The sequence below is a fragment of the Thermobia domestica genome, chromosome 5, assembly GCF_964235325.1.
Source record: "Thermobia domestica chromosome 5, izTheDome1.hap1.1, whole genome shotgun sequence".
NCBI lineage: Eukaryota > Metazoa > Arthropoda > Insecta > Zygentoma > Lepismatidae > Thermobia > Thermobia domestica.
This window is the reverse complement of record NC_137458.1, coordinates 31,724,173-31,749,938: the sequence shown is the minus strand read 5'-3', so window position 1 is coordinate 31,749,938 and position 25,766 is coordinate 31,724,173. Positions and strand designations below refer to the sequence as shown.

The following is a 25,766-nucleotide window of genomic DNA, read 5'->3' as shown; positions in this document are numbered from 1 at the left end:
ATTTTGAAGGGTACTTTTAATATTGTTACTAAGTGTATAATCGGGAAATGTAAATTTGTGGTAACTTTCATAGGAAAAGAATTATAAATACGAAAATTAGAATGTGTATAACAGAATGTTGCTAAATGGACAAAAAAGTTTTATTTTCGTTTTATTGTTCTTATTTGCTGCTCTTTCGACATGAAATTTGCCACATGCCGTCATTTTGTGGGTACTTTATGTTGATGCCAGTAGACTGATTCCAACATATGCGTAATAATGTTCTCTGCAAATAAATAGTGGCAAATTAGTATGACGACCGTTCTGTTTTGAGCAAGTTTCTATAAAACTGACTTTCATTGAAAATTCTAACCTATGATGTGCACCAATTTTGTCTGTAAATAATATTTTAAAATCTGGAAGAAGACAGTTCTCATTTTAGCACACATAAATGGAGCAAACATGTTGTAGTGTGTTGTTTCCATGTTGCCTCCCTATTTCGTTATTTGGCGCTTGACAAGCAGAAGTAATTTTTTCTTGCGTCTTGTTTAAACCTATTTTAATTTACTCTTGCGAAATTATTGAGGGTTATAAACCTGTCCTTGATTAGCATATTACTGCCATACCTGAAATGCATAATATAATTTAGTCAGTTGTATAGTTAGTTTTTATCGTTTAACACTTGTTTAATCAATTGTAAGCTGTCATCAATCACATAATTCAATTTCAGCCAAACATTACTTGAGTGAGAATACTGAACGAGCATTTAATTATATTATTCCAAGTGTGAAATTAGAAATCTAATATTAATTTCTTCCAGTTGTGCATTCCGAACTTTATTTAAATGAATTACATTGTTTTGATTCAGCGCAATCAGAGAAGTATCCCTTTATATGTCTATAATTTCTAGTCTGTACACCTTCAGGTGAATGTTCAGTGAGATATCAGATAATGAATGGAGATCCTTCCTTTGATAAAAGTTCTGAGGTACAGGGAAGAAAGTTATTTCCAAGTATGAAATGAGAGTGTTAATATTTCCTACTTTATCATTTCAGTTTACAAAATTGACAAGTATATTTATGTTTGCTTTTTCATTACATTTAAGTTAGAGCTAAATCTCTAAGGAATGCAGTTTCTTTAATTAAACTGTATAAGTGAAATAACCACCAAGATTGAAATCCAACAACCTTTGCTGCTTTAAAATTAACAGATCTTACTTCCTGTACACATTATTATATATTTATCTTAGAATTAGGCAGATTCCAGACGTAAACTGAAAGTTGCTACCGAAAACTCTTTTTGAGATCTGATGCATGCATAAACTGGAGCTATTTTTACTTTCTTGCAACGTTCTGTAAGCTTAATCAAGGGCAGTCAGGATGTTGGTTTGCAACTATCATGTGCAGATTATATTGTTGTTTACCACACATTGCAACATAAATCCTAGCACGAAGCTAATGTATCTACAATAAAGTTTTGTTAATAAGATATACTGTTATAGAAAGTGGTGAAATGTGCACTTTCTATATTGTCTATTGTAAGCAAAATAAAACGTTTGCCATTCTAATTTGCAATTATTGTTTGCGGGGGAGATTAGTGTACATAATACGCTGCAATCAGCCCCCTGTCACGAACATAGTGTACTTAAAGTATTGCCAATTTAATCTTATAAAATGTATTTAATCTTATATTTGCAATTTACATCTTTAACAATGTCAATTGTAGCGAAACAGAAAGGTCACATTTCTGGTTTGCTGAGTTATTTACAAAAGACAATACTGTACATCATATGATATAGTTATTCTCTGGTATGACCCTAAGATACCTGAACGTTCCGGGAAAGTGTGAGGGCTTCCCATATAATCCAATATAAAATCTGCAATGTTTCTACAACTTAAATGATTGTACCCAACTTTAGAATTAATTCCAAAATTAATTTAACCACCAAAAACCGTCGAAGAAAGTTATACTTCTAGATGATAATTGTTTGATAATTATCAATTTCAAATTAATAATAATAATAATAATAATAATAATAATAATAATAATAATAATAATAATAATAATAATAATAATAATAGGGAAACGAAAAATAACTAAATTACTAAGCGAAGGGAACGCCGACAAAGCTTGAGCTTCTAGCGCTTGCTTAAATGAGCGCTAATTTGGATGTACTACTCGTTATTAATCAACTTACCATCCTTATGGGAGCAAAGGAAACCCACAGAAGCCTTTGAAGCACTATCGACATATTTTGAAGTTTCAAAACCGGGGAAAATACACATGGCCAATGCTTGGTTTAGTAACTTAGCACAATTCACAGATTTTTTGCGGTCACTGAAATACGTAGAAACAGAAATATAATGAAATTTTCATACAAAAGTAATTTACTGTGCGAAACAAATTAATACCAAATGTTTTTCTATATTTGTTTTATGAAACTCGTTTTAGAAAGCAATGTTAATCGGCTTCAAGGAAAACGCTAGAAAGCGGAAAATAATGGAAATAACCTGAAAATAATTCTTTATTATTATCTATTGAAATTCTTGACGTTTCTATCAAGCCAAAAAATTGGAGCGTAATGTAAAACTAGTTTTGACGGATATTTTATAAGCCATTAGTTTATTTTCTTGACACAGACTTTAAAATTTTTGCAGATAATAATAATAGATTTTTTGTGGTTTTAAGCACTTGATTATTACAATAATATTCTGCTTATCTGGGCGCTTCTGAAGTTTGTTATTTTTCTTTCAAATTTGTTTATTTTTTTCCACTTCGTTACTGCAGTAGGTTAGTTAGATACCTAAATAAAATTTAAGACATAAACTTTCTATGAGCTGGCCTACCAAATATACATATTGAAAGGATTTTTACATTCCAGCATAAGCACATGTTTGCAGATAGCACGTGCTATTGTTTATAAGCAGCAAACGATAAACAAACCAAGAAAAAACAAAAATCCACACGATGAGAACCAAAAGAGGACCAGCTACCTAAAGAGGGCCTATAAAATTGGAGCCAAAAAAGAAGGAAGTATCACTTGACCAACTAATCGCTAATCCATAACAGCTCAGCAGGTCACATTAGACGAAGAGCCTCTACTTTATCTAAAATCCCTAGAAGCTACCTTGAAGCAAAGGAAATTCCTAAACACAAACCATACCTCACGGGGCTGCCATGAGCCGAGGAGGTTACCAAAAAACCATGACATAAAGTCACTGCAAGACACATAGTTAGCAGCCATAAGCGAAGGGATTCTCGTATAAAAAATCCTTTCTTTTCCTATTGTCATAAGGAAGACTAGTAAGCTATTAACTTTATGAATCACAAAGACTAGTTTGTATTTTTGTAAAATAAGTAGGCCAAGGGCTAAAACCCCAAACTGGCATTACCTCTACCAACACAAAATATTCTCTCTACAAGAGGATTCTACACGTCACAGAATTATATGTGTACACAATGTATTAGCATTATTAGACTATCAGTTGTTGATGAATTTCAGTTCATCTTCTAAGACTGTCAGTAACTCTTTCCAAATTTGATACGCAACATCTGAACAAGCGCAATCTTTGAAACTAAAAGGGAATAATCAAAATATGTATATATGTTAAAGTCATGTGTGAACATGTATACAACGCAGTTAGTTAACCCTTAACTATGATCGTGAAAAAATACGTAACTATGATGGCCCGGTAATGAAATACCCCAAATGAAAACATACATTAGGACTGTTGTCGAATGAGTTTATTTCCTTTTATTACAGTTAAGATATCATCTATGGATGGGTATATACTGCAGTAAATTCACGAAATACTTCTAACAAAACTTAAGTCACTCTTTCATTTCACAGATACGTCGGTTAAATGGTTTCGTTCGTACGTTCAGAATAGATATCAGCGTGTTTATGTTCTGGACAATCAAAGTTCATGGACAACAGTGCACTGTGGAGTTAGTCAAGGAACGGTCTTACAAGGAGGGTGTCCGAAGTGTAAGAGCCGGTTCAGACGTGCAGAAAAGTCTGTTGCGGGCCCGCAACAGACTCGCAGCAGACTCGTGCGGGCGTCAAAGATCAACCAGTTCAGACGTGCAGAAAAATCTGCTGCGGGCCCGCAGCAGACTCGTGCGGGCGTCTCAGCCCAACCACTTCACATAGACATAGAAAACAGCTCATTTTATTTTCAGCTGCAGTTGAATGAAGATGGAAATTGAAAGAAGAAAACGTGCTGTTTTTGTATACTTAGCCAGTAAACTCCTAAGGAAGAAACAGAGACGATATTGGGTTCATCCGTACGTAAGCTCAAGACTGCTTAAAGGTGCATTTTCTTCCATGTTTATTGATTTGCGCAATGACGAAGAAAAGTTCTTTAATTATTTTCGCATGAGCATCACTTCATTTGATGAACTCTTATCGAAAATAAGTGATAAAATTAAAGCAGAAGATACTTTCATGAGACTTGCGATACCACCAATTGAAATGTTGGCTGTTACATTAAGGTAAGTTAATTATGTTAACTAATTATCGTTTGTAAAAGCACAGAAAGTTAAACATTCGAAGACCTATTCATAGACATTTTCCGATGTTATTAACGGCCACTGGCATAGTTTAACAATTGCGTGACTAATTTCGATTTTTTGACATAGTTGGTGGCTTTAAATTAAAAATGAGACATTTATTTGAGACTTCCCAAACATCCCGCTCAAGAGGGGGCGTTTCAACAATAGTAAAATTTCCCTTTATTTATTCATAAATTACCGAATATGAGGATTCGCTTCAGTTAGAGATGCAAAATTCGGCATGTAAACTCATAATAAAAATAATGGAGCACAGGTTTCAGTGACTTTGAAAATTTTCTCTTGAAGGGGAGATGGGGGATTTTTATAGTAGTGGGATCCAGTGGCTCAGTGATAGTGTTCACCTCTGGTTCGATCCCAGCTTGCATCAAGTGGGCTTTGTGGTGCGAGAAGCACCGTGCGCGCGAGTTTTCTCGGGGTTCTCCCGTTTCCTCCCACTTTATTCATTCCACCATTTCATTCATTTATCATCATTATCATTATTTCCTTTAGCTTACCCGGTATAATCGTGCGACGTAAAACTCAAGGATTTCATTTCATTCCTATAGTGATGACATTTCCCGTTATATATTGAGAAAGTGTTCAATATGAGGACTCGCTTAAATTGGAGATGTGAAATTCTTAATGTAAACTCTTAAATAAAAATAATGGATTTAGTATTTCCGAATAATCCATTTCTAAGATGAGAAAAAGGAAACATTTTTATAATTGTGACATTTTGCTTTATTTATTCACACAGTACCGAGTGTGAGAGTCTCTAAGTTAAAAATGTGAAATTCGAAATATTATGTTATATAAAAACAATGGAACATGATTCAAGACTTTCGTAGATTCCGCTGCTAAGAGAGGAAGGGCGGCCATTTATGTAATATCAAAATTTCTGCTTTTTATTTACAGTCTAAGTGGGTAGAGGAATTCAAAATTTATGCCAAAAATAATGGAGTTTTAATTTCACTTTCATTGAAATGCGATCCTTAAGGGAAAGAAGGTTCAAATATTTTCGATAAACCTATTATCCGTGAGTGTTGGACTGGTATTCCAGCTAGTTTCGTATAAAAACATTTATGGAAACGATTTTAAAAAAACGAATTAAAGTATATATATATATATATATATATATATATACAGTCATTAAGTGATAGCCAACATTCAAGAAATATGATTGACAATTATATAACGGACGCAGTAGGTCAAGGAATTTCGTATGATGATAATTATCTTTGCAAAAATTAATATAAAAAAGCTTTTAATTATCCTGAATAACAAAAACTAAAAACAATAGAGTTGTTCAAATCTATGAATGACCTGAATCTGAATCAGTAAACATAAACATGACTTTCTTCTTTTTCTTCTGAGATATTTATCAATTAAATTTTTGAGAACTTCTTCCATAAGGTATAGTGATACAAAATTAAGTAATAAACCCCTCGCAATAGTTTGATATTCTTTTGTCTTATTTACAATATGAAGGTCTAAGCTCAATAGTCACTAAATGCCAAATACAAAAATGATATACATACTAACTATAAAAATAACTGAAACCGAAGATAAGAGAGAAGATAGCCACCCAGCTAAAAGTCTTGCCAAATTTATAATGAATAAGCAAACATAAAGTATGTGAGTTGTTTATCTTCCCGATTTTAGAGTACACCTAAAAGCTAACAAGAATACACATCTATGGAATCACTACTTTCATCCTGAGAACGCGTTGTTGCACAGCTTGCAGGAGAAATGGGATAGGCATCTGCAGAAATGGTTTGCGGCATAGTTTGTCGGTGCACAATTCCATGAAAAGATTGTTGTGGTTGTCCATCGGAAATAATGGTTTGTGGCATAGTTTGTCGATGCACAATTCCATGAAAAGATTGTTGTGAATGCCCACCTTCAAAGGAGGTTTCAGGACGGGAAGGATACAATCGATTATGTGGCGGGCCACAGGAACTTGGAGGGGCTGTGTAGGAAGGATAGGGGTAATGGTACTGAGATGGAATACTCGGTATATTTCTTGATCTTATTCCTGTAATAAGTTTTAATACCTCGCTTCGAAACTCCAGTTTCTGGTCTAAAGTAAATGACTTTACGGCAGGTAATAACGAATCAAAAAAGGCTTTATCATCATCAGGTTCAGTCACAGATGAAGGAGCGGGAGAATTCAGGTAATCAATTAGGCATGATTCCAGATTCTTTTTTCGTTTTGTTTGAGGTTCCTTTGTGACTTTGCTTGAGTGTGTTGCTGGTTCAATATTGACATCTGAAGGAGATTCAGCAGTTGAAAGAGCCTCTTCATCATCGAGAGTTGATTGCGCTAATTCAGTTCCTTCTGACTGTAGTAAGAAATTAAGATGGCGTGCATAAATGTATTGTTTCCCAAAGGCTGCACCTTGGCCAGATTTAGTCCTCTTCCGAACATACTTGAGAAATTGGTCTCGAATATTTCTCCATTTGTTGACGTATTTCTGACCTATAAAAAATTACGCATTGTATAGATACTACTTAATAATACATCTTTATTATGTATTTGCAGTCCAGGGAATAAACCAAATAGGAACTTTACCTGGAAAAAATCATGGTAGTTCTGGAAATAGGCTTACTTTATAATTTTGGATCGCTGAACCGGAATTTTTAACTTCCCATCAAAAATTCCCGCCTCCTGCAACCTCCCCAAAATTTGAAATAATATCCTCAAAATAGTCTTTTCTTTAAAAAATTTAGTGTTTTTGTTATTTCGAAAAAACACCTAGAAATTCGAAAAATAGACACAATTTGGAACAAAAAACTATTCTATGACATTTTAAATTATGACAAACTCATAGGGCACTAGCACGCCTATAAATTTGCACCTCAGGGGTCGTGGTGGCTCAGTGATAGAGCGTTCACCTCTGGTGCATGGGTTCCCGGGTTCAAACCCTGCTCCCGCCAAGTGATCTTTGTGGTGGACAAACGCCGTGTGCGTGGGTTTCCTCGGGGTTTTCCCGTTTCCTGCCACTTTCTTCATTCCACCATTTCATTCATTTCTCATAATCACCGTCTCCATTAGCCTAACCGGCATAACAGTGGGACGTAAAACTAAAAATTTTCATTTCATTTTAAATTTGCACCTCGACGCCGCTGAGCTACATTTCGAGAAATTTTATTCAAAATTTGGTTGGGTTTCGCTGGGAAAGTTTGGTGGAAAATTAAATATTCTGATTTAACAACTCAAAAAGCATCAAGTAAAACTACTTTCAGAGCGAACGTAACTGACGCGAGTGGTTTAGCGGAATTGATTTTGAGTTTAACGTCTCGTTCTGCAGCGAGGCTATATGAGACGTGGACCTACTGATTAACGTGGACTCCGAACCACTTGAGCTCCCGCCGGAATCGAACCCACGCTAACCGCTTAGCCACGAAGGAGCTCAATGATTTAGCGGAGTGGATAACTTAAGGTATATGTAGCTCCTCGGCTCCGAAGTGAAAATTTAGAGGCGCGCTAACATGCTCCCCATTCGTCGTACGTCAAAATGTCATAGAATATTTTTTGTTACAAATGTTGTCTACTTTCCGAATTTCTGGAGTTTTTTCGAAAAGAACAAGAGAAGTATTTTTAAAAAATAATAAAAAAAAAAACTATTCTTGGGGAGCTTTTTCAAAACTTGGGGAGGTTGCGGAGAGAATTTTTGATGGAAAATTAAAAATTCAAATTCAGCGACCCAAAAAACATTAAATAAGTGTAAACATAAAATAATTCCAGAACTACCATGAATCTTTCCAGCTAAAATCCCCTATTGCCTGGACTGTTATGTGACTGTATACGGACGAAAGTTCGCGGACAAAATTTCGCCAATCTAGTTATCAGTTCCAAGTAAATGCGTTCAAACGTATTTTTTGCAGAAGCATATTTCAGCATTTAAAAAGAATAATCGATTTATTGTTGATTTAATTTTCAAAGCATAAAACGTTATTCAGTTTCAGTTTTAGTAATTAAATTAAAATCTGAAAATTTCCTTAAAATGTTGACTTCATTGTAAGAGTAAATACTATCTATATCATACATATACAAACTTCCTAAATGTGGTATTATGATCATATATGTTAGCCAACAATAATAATGTTATTAATCTCTGTTATTTATAGGTAATAATTTTTGTCAAATAAATACTTTAAACTGATAAGTTTATTTTATTTATTTATTTATTACTCTCTATTATCCCGACATTGCAAAAGTCGTGTTAGTTGGCTACTTTTTAATTTGATCATCGGCGATGTTTGTCCGCGATCTTTTGAACCAAGATTCAATTATGTTACATATTAGATAATTTGGTGTGAAACATATATTAATTCATCCTTTCAGATATCTGGGAAGTGGATGCAATCTGGTAGACTTACACTATTCCTACAGACTTGGGCGTTCTACAGTATCCATAATTGTAAGAAAGATTTGCAGCGCTATTTGGGACACTTTAAGAAAAGAATGCATTCCCCAATTTACAGAAGAAACTTGGCTCGAGATTGCGTCGCGTTTCGAAGTCCAGGCCAATTTTCCTAATTGCATTGGCGCAATAGACGGAAAACATATTAGAATTGTAAAACCTGAGATGAGTGGATCTCTCTACTTCAACTATAAACATTATTATTCTGTGGTCTTGTTAGCTGTGGTTGACGCAAATTATCAATTTTTATATGTTGATATAGGGTCCTACGGAAAAAATTCTGACAGTTCAATATTTCAAAATTCAAAATTCAACAAAGAACTAGTAAAGAACACACTCAATATTCCAAAAGGCAAACCACTGCCTGGAACTGATGGGCCTACTCTACCCTACGTATTTGTGGGTGACGAAGCATTTGCACTGTCACAAAATGTTCTTCGCCCCTACGCTGGAAAATTTTTGAATCAGAAAAAGAGGGTGTTTAATTATAGATTAAGTCGCGCTCGTAGGTACGTTGAATGTACATTTGGCATTCTTTCAAATAAATGGAGGATTTTTCACAGACCAATCAATGTAAAAGTGGATTTTGCTATACTTATCACAAAGGCGTGTTGTTTACTTCATAATTATGTCCGTAGTAGAGATGGATACAAACTTGAAGATACTTTAACGATAGAAGGTTTTGAGGAAATCCCCAATACGTGTAGCACACCACAAGGAGGCAATGCAGCAAACGAAAGCAGAAACAGGTGGGCTGATTATTTTGTAAGCGACATAGGTAGAGTTCCATGGCAAGATAACTTTGCTTAAGTTGTTCTTTATGTAAGAAAACATTCAGTTGTTATCTCTAGAATAGCAACGACGTGCACAATATTATCAATTGTACGAGAAACAAAAATATTTCTGTTACATTTCGAGCATGCTTTTTATTTTTTTACCATATGAGTACCCTGATGTTCAACAATTTTCGAGTTAACTCTATTTTTTAAAAAAAAAAATTTAGTCAATTAACAAATAAAGACAACAATTGTCAGCCGAAAAACTGTTTTTTTTTTCTTTCTTTCTTACCTGTACTGCTATTATGTTGATGGTTGTTTTGGACTTCAGCGTCCCTTTTGAGCACAGAAGCTATATAATACGTGACCTCGACCTAAAGTATAATGCAATGTACGATATACTGTAAACAGTCGGTTCACTCCGGAGTGAGTGACAAGAAATCTCGTCAAAGAAACTGCATTAACAATAAAGGCTTGTTCTCCAAGCGTATTTGTTGTCTATTGTTATCACAAAAAAAAAAGTATTCATATCCTCGCTGCTGAAAAGGGACGCTAAACGAAAATCAAATGTAAATACTACGTGAATATTAGATTTTCTACATTGAAAAGTAATAATAATAGCTACATACCAATGCTGTTTTTTTCTTCTTCTGTTTTTTCATTGAATTTCTCACATAAGGTTTCACACACCTTATTCCATGCATCCCGTTTTTTATTTCTATCTCTATACATTTCGCACTTTAAATTCCATATCTCGGGATATTTTTGTATTTCGTTAATGAACAGTTCTATGTCCAGTTCTTCGCTTTCCATTTCTGCGGGCGCGGGAAAGTCTGCACGTGTGGCTTGACTCATTGCCAGCAATGGTTTTCCGGCCCGCAACACCTGTGCGGACACGCTGCGAGCCAGCAGTCCCCGCAACTCAATTTTCGCCCGCTGCGGGCCCGCAGCAGAGTCGTGCGGGAAAGTCTGCACGTGTGGCATGAATGATAAGAACCAATGTATTTCCGGCTCGCGCGGGTCCGCAACAGAAAACTCTGTTGCGGGCCCGCAACAGACTTTTCTGCACGTCTGAACCGAGACTAAATCTCAGATTTCCAAAAGGTTTGTGCAGATCGTTAGGGGGGCTTATGGATTAAAGATCGGCACAACAAATTTCGGCGGAACCCCATATTTGGGTAGGGCAGTGCCCCATTTGCGATTTTTGGCTTTCGTAGTAAAAATCGGCCTTTTGATTTGATAATTGACTTATTGTTGTCTACAATCGTTGTCATTCGTCTTCATTTGCCTAAAGAAACTTTAATTGTGGGTCTGGAATCCCTATGCGTGTGGGGGTCCCCCTAACAAGTTTGATACATGTTCCCCGTTCATTTTGACGATTAAAAGTACTTTGTGGAGCACATGTGCGACATAGGTCTCTACGTAGATTCTGGGATGCTTAATTACGAGTTGAAAGAGAACTGAAGGGCTTGAAATAGGAGTTTGGCAGAATTCATGCTTACTTTATGGATTGTATGTTTTACAGAAGTGAAACGCTCATCCGGAATTAGTAGCAACAACGATATTACAATGTAGGTGATGTCATATTTACTTCAATTTGTGTTAATATTTGATATTTTGTAATTAACGATTAGCAAGTATGTATCTGCAGAACCTTTTGATACGTGTACTAGAAAGCCCGTTAGTTACTTCGTGGCTAATAGAAATAGTATAGGGAACATAACGAGCAAACAAAATACGAAAGAAAACTGCAGAGACGTCAGCTAATCCAATGACTTTGGATTACTCAGGGCGCGGGAGCGAGGACATTTCTCCACTTGCTTACCCAACTGCTGCTTCAGCGAGGCCTCTCTGACCATAAGCAATGTATAAACTAATTTAGACATGGACAAACTTTGTACATGCATTTATTTGGTATTTATGAGTATTTTAAAATTATAAAATTAGTATTCAAAAATAAAGTACAATCAATTCTATATTGTTGTGCAAACAAAATTAAAAGGAACCCCAGGCGGGGTAAACTACGAAAAGGTTGCGTGTAAAAAGTTAAATACACTCACAGTTCATTTGACGCTGTGTAAACCTTGCGCGACAAACCTATTTACTCCATTCGCGAAGTGCACACGTCCTCGAACAGATGCTGTTTCGAGTTATCGTCTTATATAGAGATAGCATATCTATCATTAGGAAGCCAGTGTCTTACGTCTCGTTATGAATTTCGTTTAGGTTCACTGTATTTACATACGTGTTAGTACGTTTTGAACACATGAAGCCTCATAATGAATCCTGTGAATATCATTTCACTTTTACAAACTTCATTTCCTGCTGAAAAATATGTAGCAACAATTATTACAGATAAGGAAAAAGAATTGGCATCATCTTTCATTGATATTTTAGAATGTGGTATGAAATATCCCATATTTTGTTGTCGAAAAGACGGCAAAACTCGACATCGATAAATGCTTAACAGTGACCATAGCTATAGACGATCCGGAATGCGAAGTTGTAGAAGATTACATCCCTAAAGGCGATGCAGTACCAATAGAGTACAAGAAAAAAAGTCGTCAACTTTTGGAAATCTAAATCTAGTCCTGGAGAGGAAAAAATCAAGTGTACAAACTAAATTTAAAAAGTAAAACATGCGTCGCAACTTTACCGGTGGGAAGCTCAAATTGATAATCAAGAAACAAGCAATGACAAATGTTCATCAATTTCCAATTTTGAGTATGCAAAGTTCATTGAAGCCAAGAGAGATTTCATGCCTGTACATGACATGGATCTCCGGAAATGAGCAATTGAAAAAGCGAAAGAAATTAATTTTGAAAACTTTAAGGTTTCAAAAAGTTGGAACCACCCCACACATACAGGGATCCAACCCACAATTGAAGTGTCTTTAGGCAAATGATAATGAATGACAACGATTTTAGACAACAATAAGTCAATTTTCAAGTCAAAAGGCCGATTTTTACTACGAAAGCCGAAAATCGCAAATGGGGCACTGCCCCACCCAAATATGGGGTTCCGCCAAAATTTGTTGTGCCGATCTTTATTCCAAAAGCCCCCTAACGATCTGCACAAACCTTTTGGAAATCTGAGATTTACACTTCGGACACCCTCCTTGTTAGCACCGATCCTGTTTTCTATGTACATAAATGACTTGTCTCAACAAATTCGCCACCTTAAATATCACTTATATGCAGATGATGTTCAAGTATATACTTCGACAGATCTTGGAGACATAAATGACACTATCTCACTCATAAATTTAGACCTGTAACGCATAGTTGCCTGGGCCCAATCTTATATCTAAATCCCAACAAATCTAAATGTATTATAATTTGTTCGAGAAATATCCTCTCCAGACTGCAGAGCACCGAACTTCCTAAAATTACATTAAATGGCACACATATGGTTTTGGCTGAAAAACTGAAAAATCTTGGCCTCATATTTGATCAGAATCTTCTTTGGGTGGATCATATAAATCATGTATGCTAAAAGGCGTTTGGTGCACTGCACTCTCTATACCGTTTGAAAAATATGCTGAATTATCCGATTAAGGCATCTAAAGTACAAAGCCTTGTACTATCACATATCGATTATTACATTGGAGCTTATGGCAATGTAAAGAAGCGCTAAGAAAGTTACAAAGGTTTCAGAATGCATGTGTTCGGTTTGTTTTTAATATTAAACGTTCTGATCACTTGACGCCATTTTTAATGAATTGACCTGGCTAGATATTCAAGCTCGCTACATATACCAATCCATGACAATTTTATTTAAAGTTTTGACATTTGTTGTGCCCATATATCTTTACAATAAACTACAATATGTTAGAGATAGCCACAATCGTGATACTCGCTCTAGCCGATCAACACTGCTGTCTGTACCTCGTCATAATACGAATTAAATGGCTAATTTATTCACTATCTCTGGTATTAGAGAATGGAACAGACTTCCACAAAATGTAAGGAATTCACCCTCAATTGTGACATTCAAAAGAAATTTGAAGCACTATCTGATAGCCTTAGCCAATGTACACCAATCTCGGGAATGATGTTTTTTTCACAAAGCTGAGCAGTAGCAACCAAATGTAAACAGAAACTTGAGGTATGCATCTATAATACTAGGTTTGTGCGGAGGTATGGGGGAGGGGGGAATGTAAGGTAGTATACTTTTAAAAATACATATATCGTTCTGTGTATGCTGTATGTATAGTTTTCTTGTTTTATGATAAATAGGATGAGGGTATGGCGGGGGAGGGGATGTGTAAGGGAGCATATTCGTGTGTAGGGGTATATATGTGTGTATGTACATATGCATTAATGTAGGAATTGTAATTTTTATGGATTTGATATCAATGGTAGTACGTATATCTTGTATGCATTTGAGTTGGTTGAGTGTAATAAAAAACAAACATAGCCTCAACTCTGCAAATAAATAAATAAATAAGTAAATAAATAAATAAAAACTTTCAACTTGTTATGAACATTTATATATAAGGCAAGTTGGGGATACCCGCTCTAAACCATTAGATCCACAAGCTCTAGGAAATGCATTACTGCTGCAACTTTTTTTTTTTTTTTTTTTTTTTTTTTACAATTGAACAGCGGTTGGTACAACGGAGTCGCCCTTTTACCAAATGTTCGTTAATACGTTGAAAATGTTCTTGCGGTATGTATTACGCCTAACTTATACACAGCCTAGGCAAAAGACAAACTAGGTATTCCTTTTTGTCTCCACGAACCTTTTTTACAACTTCTTGAAGATCTTTAGGCAAGTATCGGGTTTCTCTTTGCAGATGTTCTTCTATAAGACTAAGCCTCACTGTTTCAAAAACTATCTTCTTCCTAATGGTGTAACAGCCTCTGGTGGTGGAGAATATATGTTTTCATGATTGCATGGCTGTTTACTCCTGCTATATTCAGGATTACATAAAAAATTACCATGGGCCAGCGTCTGGTTCTTCTAGAAGTGGAATAATTCGCACACATCTGATCAAGAGTATCTATGCCCCCCTTTGAGCGATTGTAATCCAGTATAATATCAGGTTTGTGACTCTCGCTGTCCACTTTCAGATCATGATGCATACTTGAAAGTAACATAACAGCCTTCCCTTTTCTTGGAACAAAAGAGCAGAGGATCAGAGTATCTGTGTGACCAAAAATTGACGAGTTAACAGGACGTTTCTTTTCTGGCCTGAATTCATTTGGAACTTGTGGTTTTTAAGTTTCAAAGTGTCAGTCATTGTTAGGCGTCTCTCTTGTAGTTTGCTGGCAAGATCGACAGAAGAAAACCAATTCTCTACAGTAACGTGTCTGTTTGTGTTTTCAATTGGTGGACTTAGTCGCAAAACTGTTTATGTTGGAATGCTGACATCTGGATGGTTCCTTTCCTCTTTTCCTGTATATACGAATGCATTACACAAATAAGAGGTTTTTGAATCATACAGGGCTACAACCTTAATTCCATACTTCGCAGGTTTTTTGTGCATCTACATTTTAAATGAAAAGCGACCTCTGAATGGAACTAACATTTCGTCCATGGTAAGATAAAAACTAGGGATGTAATACTTGATGCAGTTTTGGATCAATATGTAACAAATATCACGGATAGCTGCAAGTTTGTCGTTCTCTTTCCGTTGTGGCCTTGTTGTAGCACAGTTGAACTTCAGAGCTGATAATACAAACAAAAACAGAGTGAGGGTCATTGCCGCACGAAATACATCCCTGCCTGTCCCATCTGCGGCAAATATACTAAACACATCTATTTCATCCGATCTATTTCTAAACACATCTATTTCTAAACCGATTTCATCACCCCAGAAAGATACAATAGTCCAATAAATGCACGCAATTTTACAATGTCCAAATCCTTAGTGTACGATTTTGGAGTTTTGTAATTTGCTCGCATCTTTACGATTTTATTGTTTGTGTATTGTAAAATGCACTTAATTATATCATCTGCCATCATTAGTTCCCAGTTAGTGATCTGATTGTCAGATGGGAGTGTTTCAGCACTCCCTTTCACTCCTAGCATATGAATCACAATATTTGTTGAACGCGTTCTTTTCTCTGAACTGCTGCTTCTTTCTTCCATTTGAAACATTTTTCCTTACCATAGAGAAACTGATTTGAAGAATCACATACACTTTCATCAGCCAAAGACTCGGAACAGCTCTGTTCTGATGTCGAAGAGTGCAAACTTTCCAAATGGTAATCACTATCTGTGTCACTTTCTGTAACTGATTCTAATTCTTGCAAAGCAACATCAATATCTTCGTATCTTATGGGTTTCAGGCGCTTTAAACGTTTTGCTGAATTCGCCATGACTCTGCATTCAAAATGACAAAAAAGCGTCGCCTTTGAGATACAAATGAAGTATGTAAATGGCGAGATATTACAGTATTAAAAAATATATTTACACAAACATGATCGTGGGGTAACAGAACATCTCAATCCTGTATTGTCTTACAGCAAAAGAGAGAAACGCGATTTCAAACCACCATGGCCTCCATTACACTGAGACAAGAAAATACCGCAGGCAACAATGACATCTACCGACAATTAAAAATATGACCAGTCGTTGAAGTTCTGTTGGGGTAATACAATACCCCAGGATCATGGTGAAGTGTTAATAACGAATTTAACATTATCGGCTGTTGAGAAGTTTCATTTTGTAGGTATGACGACTCTCACTAAGTTCTAATGAAGTTTATCTGAAACCATCTTAAAGGTATACCCTTTTAAAGAAGAAGTTAGTGCATAAAATTGCTTTATTTCCGTCGACGTTATGCGAGGTCATACGCACAATTATGAAATGAACACTGTTAACTCCTGATACGTTTGTAGTCTAGTTCAAAAGACTATCGTTAACTTTCGTGAAACTTACATGGAACCACCGCGGAAAGAACTCTCTTCCAAAGTATGACAAATATCAAAATACGTGAAGCACCTTTGTGGAAGTTATGAGTAAACAGGTCGAATGCTGCATAATCCTTTGTAAGAACGAGTTCATCATAGTATGATCTAATTTCTTAAATTTAAAGTGGAGATTTTTTCTGTATAAATTGCACAGTAAAATTTGTTTCAGTGCTCGATAGGCTATTACTAATTGCCATCTGCTGTCTGAAATGTTAGGATGCTCAGTGTAAGTTGGGTTGCATCTCTCTAGTGTTTTGTTATAGCAGCAAGTTGAAGTCATAGTAGTAAGGATGGAGATTTTTTTGCTGACTATACACAAAGTTAACTTACTTGCATATTCTTTTTAACAAATTTGTGGGAGTCAATATGTTGAATGTTTTGGGATGGATACTTTTTCCAGTGACCTCGTCTTCGTAAAAAAGCAAAGCATCTTTACACTTCTCAAACTCCTTGTACTTATCCTGTAACGGAAAATACAGACAAAACTTTAATCATTATAACTGTTCTTACTTTTTCACTCCCTTTAACAATCTATTAAGAATAGCAACGTACGTAATGCTACCCCTTAATACTCGTATGTATAATAGCAAAACATACCAGTCTTAGCATAACGTTAGTTACTAATATTGAACAGTTAAACTAATAGTGCCGCTGCCTGAATCTCAGATGGCAACACATGTAGCTGGAGTGCAGACACCTAACATATTAAAAACCATTGTGACGACGTAATTGCAATTTTCGAGGTGCACAACATTTTGTCTCAAAATAAAATGTTCTATAATGTGTAACGAACGGCAGCTTGGAGGAAACAACTGTTATAGATGATGGGCCAAGTGTATGATAACGATGGGCAAGGGTTAGGGAACATTTGCCACTATATTAGAAGTGTTCCTTAGGGTCCTTAGAATAAAAAGAAGTTGTTCGTGAACATGTAAGTGCGACACCTGGGTCCTGGGGACCTTAACCCTTTAGCACCCGTGTATATTTACAGACATCGATCGGATGTCTTTAAATGACCGTAGATCAGAGCGATAGTACAACACTGGAATACGTTATACCTCCATCGATTTGTAAGATTGTAGGCTTTCAGTTTATGTAACGAACGGGACATTTCTGTGTAGAAAGAAAATCTAATTATTCAAGTAAATTTCCCTTAAAAGTACCTTCTCGCGATTTGTTAGTTATTACGTGGCAACACTGCAAATTACATGAATAATAAAATACATTTTTGTGTACTATTTTAAGTTCAACATAATCTGAAACATTCACCTTGATCCATCAAATAGTAGCAGAAAAAATATGTTTCTTATAGTTTTGACAGAGTTCATAATAATCAATTTTCATGGAAGTATGAGTATGATTTTGTGTCAGTGTACAGTTATTACGTGGCAACACTGGATATTTCGTGCAAAATAAAGTGTATTTACGTGTACTAAATTATGTTCAACTTAAACTCAAACTTTTGCCTTGATCCATCAAAGAGCAGAAGAGGAAATATGTATTATATTGTCTTCGCAGGATTTACAATGATTGATTTTTATGGAAGTACGAGTATGACTTTGTGTCAAAGTTCTGTTTTATTTTTCTATAGAAAACAAGTGATACAAATTATTCTAGTTGATTTTCTCATTCGTTATATTCTGACAGATTCCCAGTACCGACAAATCCCCCAGGAAGGTTTTATGGTTGTTGGTCCATTGTATAATAGAAAATATTTCAAACCAGTGCTTTTACTGTTGTGCGATTCCATTTCGTTTCCCTGAAAATACTTCTTTCGGTATTCTACAATGAATAAACTTCCAAATATGTCTGCTGGTATGTGAACTTATCAAACAACTATCGAAGTTATTGCGTAGGGTACGTATTCTTATTACATGTATACACAGATAATTGTACTTAATGTAGTATGTAGTTTTTTAATTGCCGTAATATTAAACAATTTGTTATATTCTTTGTGTTTGTGTCTGTCTGTAAGTTGATTATAGTAACACATTCGCCGTCAAATCCACGTGTTCTCAGTTATTCTGGAGAAGAATGACAAACAGAACGAAACCAGTCAGACAGACGACAATTGCACCAAGAAAAGGGATTAATGTTGTGAGAAATCAAAAATTATGTGTAATACGCTACACATAAAAGGAAACTGACATGAGGACCACAAATTTGATTAAAAAAATCCATGAAAACTTTCAGTTCAAAGTTCTGCGGCAAGAGACTGACACTGCAAATCTGCACCCTTAAGATCAGTTAATTTGTATCCAAATTCCTACAGAATACGACACAAACAAACACAGTCTGTCGCTGGGACTACCAAAGATTCACAAAATTATCAGGATTGCTAAGTCAGTCTGCTGAATCATATGTGGCTAAATATTGTACAATCTTAGTGGATAATTCACCATATTTGGAGTGTACTGCTATACGGCAGTATGTGGCAGACATCTTGTTTAAAAAGTAGCAGTGCGTATTTGGCCAGAAATAGAGCTAAAATGGGGATCACGAAAAAAGGGAATGGGTGTTTCATGGGAAACTCCAGTGACATGTGTCACCCGAATAGCTGAATGTGTCATTAAAGGAACACTGGATAGGAAGACGAAACGCTACTGTTATAGATTCAATAAGAAGTGGATTTCATATCAGCCGAAATGAGGTACCACAATTTGTACCAGATCGTCGAGCTGAAATTGTTCATGGAAGAAACATACCGAGAGATAAATTCATTGAAGGCGCTGCCTGTGCAGCTATGTCAGTAGGCTTTTTAACTTTCTGAAGCAACTTTATTGTTACTGTGAGCTTTTATTAACCATCACCAACAGGTGGAGTTGGTTCCTGGCTGCCCACGGCGGGAAGATACGTTCCAAGAGCTCAGATTTACCTAATCTCTCATGCAGTTTATATTTACCCTTTTAACTAGAAGTGATATGCAAATCCTCAGAAATTATCACCTCGGAAGTCGGACAACACTGATGAATCTTTTAAGACTGATAACTGGAATTCACCACCGCTTTCGGCAACACAATCATACATTGCTGTTTCTAATTTAAATATTTGTCAATATGAAGATGAGTGGCCCGTACGGTTGAGCAGAGTTATTAATTCTGTTCTTCTTGTGAGATATCTGACTGTTATATCTAGAAGCATATGTTTTGACATCAAGCATGGTACACCTGGAGCAGCTGAAATATATTTTGCGTTAAAAATTTTGCGACACGGGTTTTCCGAAGAATGGGGCCTTATTCCTTGCAGCTAAAGAAAAGATATAAACGGAAAAGGATATGAGGTAAGTCTAAGTTCTTGGCATGTAGAAATTTTGCCTTGGTCAGCCACGAAAGATCTGATGCTTGTTGAAGGTGATTAATAAAAGCTCGCAGTAACAATAAAACTGTTTCAGTAGCTAAAACACTTACAGACATAGCTGCATAGACAGTGCCTTCTATGAATTTATCTCTCGATATGTTTCTTCCATGAACAATTTCAGCTCGACGATCTGGTACAAGTTGTGGTACCTCATTTCGGCTGCTATGAAATCAAGTTCTTCTTGAATCTGTAGCACCAGTGATTCATCTTCCTAATACGTGTTTTTCAGTTTTGATATCTATTCAGGCATTTCTGATTTTTAGTGGTGGCCAGACTTTCCAATGTAAACTGTATTAACATTTTGACCTGCCGCCATTTTGTACAGGTTTACTATAGACTCAAAGTATCGAAAGTTACTTCATCGCCTTTCTTTTGAAAATAGTTTTCAAACGATATCCTACGTGAATCATCTTCCCATTTCAACATTTTGAGTTGGACCCCGTCTGCGACCCTTCGAGGGACCGTGAAGAGAGTTTGTTTCCTTCAGTACGTGGTTCTTTTGAAATGATGATATACATGTTTTCTCGTTTAGACATATATTATACTGTTTCCGAGCTTTAGGAGTGTGAAAAGACTTTATGGACACCCTGTATATATATATGTGTGTGCATGTGTATGTATGTGTGTGTGTGTGTGTGTGTGTGTGTGTGAGTGTGTGTGTGTGTCGGGGTGTGTATGTGTGTGTGTCAATATATTTCCTGAACGCTTGGAGCACTTTTAACCGAACTTGGTACAATTATATTCCTTACTGTCTGAGAAAGAGTACTTAAACACTGAATGGACTAGTGTTGTCGTTACTTGCAGGCAAAGCTAAATGTGATCTAAATATATTTTACCTTCTTATTGAACGCAAGTCTTGCTTACCTATCTTACAGTATGTTCATAGATATTGACACTGTAAGTAGCGCTTTTTTAATTTTAATATTTTGATTATACTCGTAATTTAATTTTGGAATATCCTCGTGAACATATTTTTTGGTGTGATGTGACATTTTGATTTGGTGTGATTTATTCCGTAGCATTTTCAACACATGGCGTAATGTTTTACTTTAGTATGTGGGTCAATCCATCTGAAGTTGTCAAAGATAGCGAAAATGGTTGCTCGACCATCTAGAAAACTTATAGAGATTCTAGTGTGATGAACCTTGTGTATGAAAAGGTCAATAACATCATTCACGTTGCCGTCCGTACAAGTGTTCGTAAATAGCGTCCATCTTTGTTGTCGGTGGGGTGCAAATTTCTTCATTTGCAAGCGTTTATGAAAACTACAGTGCTCAAGACGTACGAATCAGAAGAACACCAAAAAAGACGAATGTTTACAGAAGACACTGAGGTACACTCAGAATACATAATGTTGCCTCTAAATACATAAGCTGTGCTTCAAACCAATACACGAAATCACAATAAGAAGTTCAGAAAATTACACTTTTAAAAGGGCTGTATTTTGGAATCACAGAAAGTGCGGGGTTCATAAGTTTTGTGCTTGCATGTAAAGAGCCTGCAGAAATATCCACAGGTATGATACTACCGGCACCGTAGATTTGTGTGGTCCGAAAGTCGACGTTTGTGATTTCGATGCCATTTTTGGAGTGCAATATCTCAGGAAAGCAAAGTATTAAAAATTGCTGCTTCGACCACAAAGTAATTCTATATCTCAATAAACAATTGCAAAAAAATCATCACTTATATTAGATAGAGACAAAGTGAGGACATTGTAAAAACGTGAAGAATGCACGTGGATGAAAAGAGACATATCCCGGAAAAATTTAAATATTTGAACACTCGTATGTTTCATCCTAGATCTCAAAAACTACGCTTGGTGCACAAATAGAGCCCGCTTTTGTGTTCAATTGTTCAAAACCTTGCGAATGGCGTTAGTTTCATCTTTCTAGCTCCATGATCATTGCCATGTCTATATGATAAAGAGGCTAACTTCCCCTTGCACCCACGACATCCATTGTTGAAATGGACCACGATATTAAGTTACCTATTGTATCAACAAAGTGTCATTAAAATCCAATCCCAGTTACGGAAGTTAATGTATTCAAAAGGTTGCGTTTCATCTATCTATCATACATAACACAATCTTATGACCGCATTCAAAAACTTACAATACAATAGTTGTCATACAGTGTTGCAAACTAAGGACATTACAACATCACAAAGACTGAAATTCAGCCAAATTTGGGGTGATTCCACAATAGTAATGAAGCAAGTGAAACGGATGGTGTAATGTGCTTTGAAAGCATATTACTGTCAAATACTACTGTCATCACATGACATATTTCAAACAAGTACAAACAGAATTAAATAAATTAAACGTTTGACATTTTTCACAAGACTTTACTTCGAAAAAAATATTTTACTAAGTATCCCATCAAATTATGTATATTGTTTTAATATACATAAAGATCATAATGCCGTTTACAGCAACTAGATATCTCAAATCATACTAGAGATATAAAAACTGATAAAATTGGGTATATTGTTTAAAATTATGTATTTGTGGGAGCTTTCTAAAACAATTTTTTAGTTCTTTTGCTTTTACAAAATTAAAATTATACGTTTTGGTACATGTAATTACAATACGTTCTCAGAATTACAATATTTAAATGCATGCTGCTAACTTTAAGAGCTTTGTCTTATGACTAGAACTGTTTGAGATTTCAAATTACTGTAAACGGTATTGTAATCTTCATATTTATTTTAAACAATATATGGAATTGGACGATGGATTTAACCAATCAAATTTTCGAAATAAAGTAAATGAGCAAAGTGAAACTTTCAAGCCCTTGTAACTTTTCCCTTTTCTTTCCAAATCTGTCAATGCATGATCTTATTATTAGACATAAAAGTAATGTGTGAGTCCATAAACCCGTTTTTGTCACTTGCGTTGTTAGTGCCGTAGAGGTAATTAAAATGTTGATCTTTGTGATACAGTAGCGTCCTTAGTATGCAACATAGAATAATAAATATGAATTGCAAGTTTTCATTTAACACGTTCACTTGAAACATATAATAACCTGATGTACTTCCACTTGGGAAGATACAAATATACAGTATGTTAGATCAGCAGTACTGTTAAAATTTTGGTATCAAAGGATACGTCAAACAATGTCCTCCTGTCATTATTTGGATCATACATCAATTCTGCCGTTTCTGTTTATTAATGTAAAAGTTACATGTGCGTATTACGGTAAATGGTCCATCCTGTATAAAAAATATGGAGGCTTAACTGAATTCTAGTTTGATAATGATGATCATAAAATCGACTTTTAAACTTTCGGTAATACTCCTTTTACTTACCAGCACCTTTTCTACTTGGTCTTTTCCTTTCCTTTTTCTACACTCTTTCCTCACTTCTTTCTCTATTGTAATCTCGTTCTCTTTGGGCTTTGAACCTTCACATTTTCCTGCAGGTAGTGAGAGGAAATTAAGATTGGGATAAATCCTACCATTTCAAAACCATAATACCAATGCAAAGTAAACTATCTGACAAATATATAGCTGTCAATGGATAGATTTTGCCGTGTCAAAGCCAGAGAATAGTTATTATGGCGAGAGTCGAACATGGCTTTACATTGTACCTACGTTCTATGAAAAATGTGTCAACCAATGGAGTAGATTCTCATATGTAGGTGTGTGTGAAATCACGAATTAACGGGTAGTGATCTATGTGTGTTTGAAATACTGGATTGTGTTTCTTGTTATAGGAACGCCCGAGATTATGTTCGAGATATGTTGTAAAAGAAGGTAGTTATGGTGTGAGCTAATGAGTGTTCAAGGAAATATCTTCTTTATATCGGTATTGCTTTTAGGCATAATGGTGTCCAGTACATATTAAGGTAGTGTTCTATATCCTTTGCTGAAAGCCAACAAAACAATCCTTCAATAAGTAACGCCCACTTCACAGCATTCATATGCACTCTCAAGCATTCAAACTACTCAATTTGATGCGATAATCTCACTCAAACTACCATCCATCTTCTTCAAGACTGGCTGACATTTTTTTCTTGTTTGTAAATTATCCCGTTTTGCTTACCAATCGTTTTGAGTAAGAATAGAATAATATATTATTTTTTTATTCATCACCAACATCTTATATTCACTGAAAATGAATAGAATAGAAAAGGTTAATAGATGTGTTAGACAGTATGTCCCGAAAGCCAGGTACGTTTGAAGTAGAGGAAAACTCATCGGTAAACCCTCTCTACAGTGGTGGAGTCGAACACTTATGACACAGGGAGTGCACCCAACTATGAACTGTTTCGCATAGTCTGAACACAAGTTTTATGTACCCGTTTCGCAGGTGAAACATTTTTCAGAATTGCAATTGGAAATTTGAATGAATAATGATGTTTTGGCAAAAAAGGTTTGAGAAAATTGCAGCAAGAAGTGGTGAATTTTAATATAATTTCAAATAACTTGAAACGTATCTAAGCAACCTCAAAGAAATTTTAGCAGCATTATAATTTTATAGAAGTTTTCGAAAACCATTATCGTCAATGTCGTTGTCAACTCAATCTGCAATTATATATTTTCAAATCACGCTATTGATGTTTTACGTACATAAGATAACTTCATAAATATCAAGTAAGCATGTACAGTATATAATATGTAAAGAGTTGCAAACATTAAAAGTTATCTGGGGAGAATAATTGTTACAGACATGATCTATGGATTGCCAAATACACAAAAATATACAATGCTTTTTTGACGAAAGTAATTCGAAAAAGGACTATTGTTACCTGAAATCAAAAAAATATGTTCAGGGTTGCGTTGATTCCGAAACACATTAGTATCTATAGTCTACTATATCCTTGAATTTGCTTGAAGATTTGATTCATGGGGAATCACTTAACGTACTTGCGGACGCTTGACGGATATATATCGTGCAGTTTCACTTTAGATATATAAATAGTAGGGGAGATATGTATGTTCTACCCCACTTTGCCCTTTTACCCCCCTAACTGCCCCCAAACATATATGAAGCCGCCACTGACCATTGAACTTTAACACAGAATGATACCCCCAAGTGAGATTGAATATGCTTTTATGACATTTAAAATCATAAAAACTTACATCTAAAACTTACAACTTATAGCGCTGTCTTTGATTGAAAAAATAGTTTTTGTTTGGTGTAAATTGGTTTAAAAATAACTGAATTATAAAACGTTAAAGTTTACTATGTTGCATACTACAGATATATGTATATACACTCTCGCTCAATCGTACACACACATTTACAATATCAGCTGTCGAGCACACATATGCATATAGCAGAGAAGAAGGAGGAAGTAAAACTTGAACGCTTGCCAATTTTTTTCTCTCTCTCATTCTTCCTCTCTTTCCTTTCCATCAGCTCTGAACGAGAGAGAGAGGTTTACGCAACAGAAACAGAGAAAGAATGATTAACGCCGCGGTATGTGTCGCTTTCCATTTAAATAACATTGGATTTAACGGCTTCACATAGCTCGAGCGCTGTATCCTTCGCTCAACTTTTCTCTCGTAACGATCTCCTAACGAACAGAATTCTAGCGAAACATTTCGCGCTGTTACGAGGACTTCTGGCTGTGAGTATCCTTCTCGGCAGATTTAGTTCCAAAACGTGCCGCATGCGCGCGCTGGTGTAGCTTCATATACGAAATGTATTTTCTCGCATCCCTTTTTTCTCTCCACAGATCCCTTTTTCTCTCCACACATTCAATAGCTGAGTTGTATTTGTATATCCAAAGATCACAGTTTTATGGCTT

At 35.6% G+C, this 25,766-nt stretch overlaps 2 protein-coding genes across 4 annotated transcripts in view; both read right to left on the bottom strand.

The window, feature by feature from the left end:
• LOC145684620 (uncharacterized) overlaps nt 1-25,766 on the bottom strand; it is a 214,706-nt gene that overhangs the window by 20,230 nt on the left and 168,710 nt on the right. For all 3 annotated transcript variants that reach the window (XM_081757008.1, XM_081757009.1, XM_081757010.1), the window contains 3 exons: nt 23,320-23,426; nt 16,987-17,117; nt 2,177-2,316 (listed from right to left, as the gene is read on the bottom strand). In XM_081757008.1, the coding sequence (XP_081613134.1) occupies nt 2,177-2,316; nt 16,987-17,117; nt 23,320-23,426 (378 nt within the window). The remainder of the gene's footprint in view (nt 1-2,176; nt 2,317-16,986; nt 17,118-23,319; nt 23,427-25,766) is intronic.
• Nucleotides 5,740-10,796, bottom strand: LOC145684619 (uncharacterized). Its single transcript, XM_081757007.1, has 2 exons — nt 10,366-10,796; nt 5,740-7,012 (listed from the first exon to the last, which is right to left on the bottom strand). The coding sequence occupies exons 1-2, from the start codon at nt 10,718-10,720 to the stop codon at nt 6,210-6,212; spliced, it is 1,158 nt and encodes a 385-aa protein (XP_081613133.1). The 5' UTR covers nt 10,721-10,796; the 3' UTR covers nt 5,740-6,209.

Bases quoted from the DNA above. Each gene is read 5' to 3' on its own strand.
- LOC145684619 (XM_081757007.1), bottom strand. From the start codon at position 10,720: ATGCCACACGTGCAGACTTTCCCGCACGACTCTGCTGCGGGCCCGCAG. The intron at 7,013-10,365 runs GTATGTAGCTAT...AATTTTTTATAG, and splicing joins AGAAGAAAAAAACAGCATTG to GTCAGAAATACGTCAACAAA.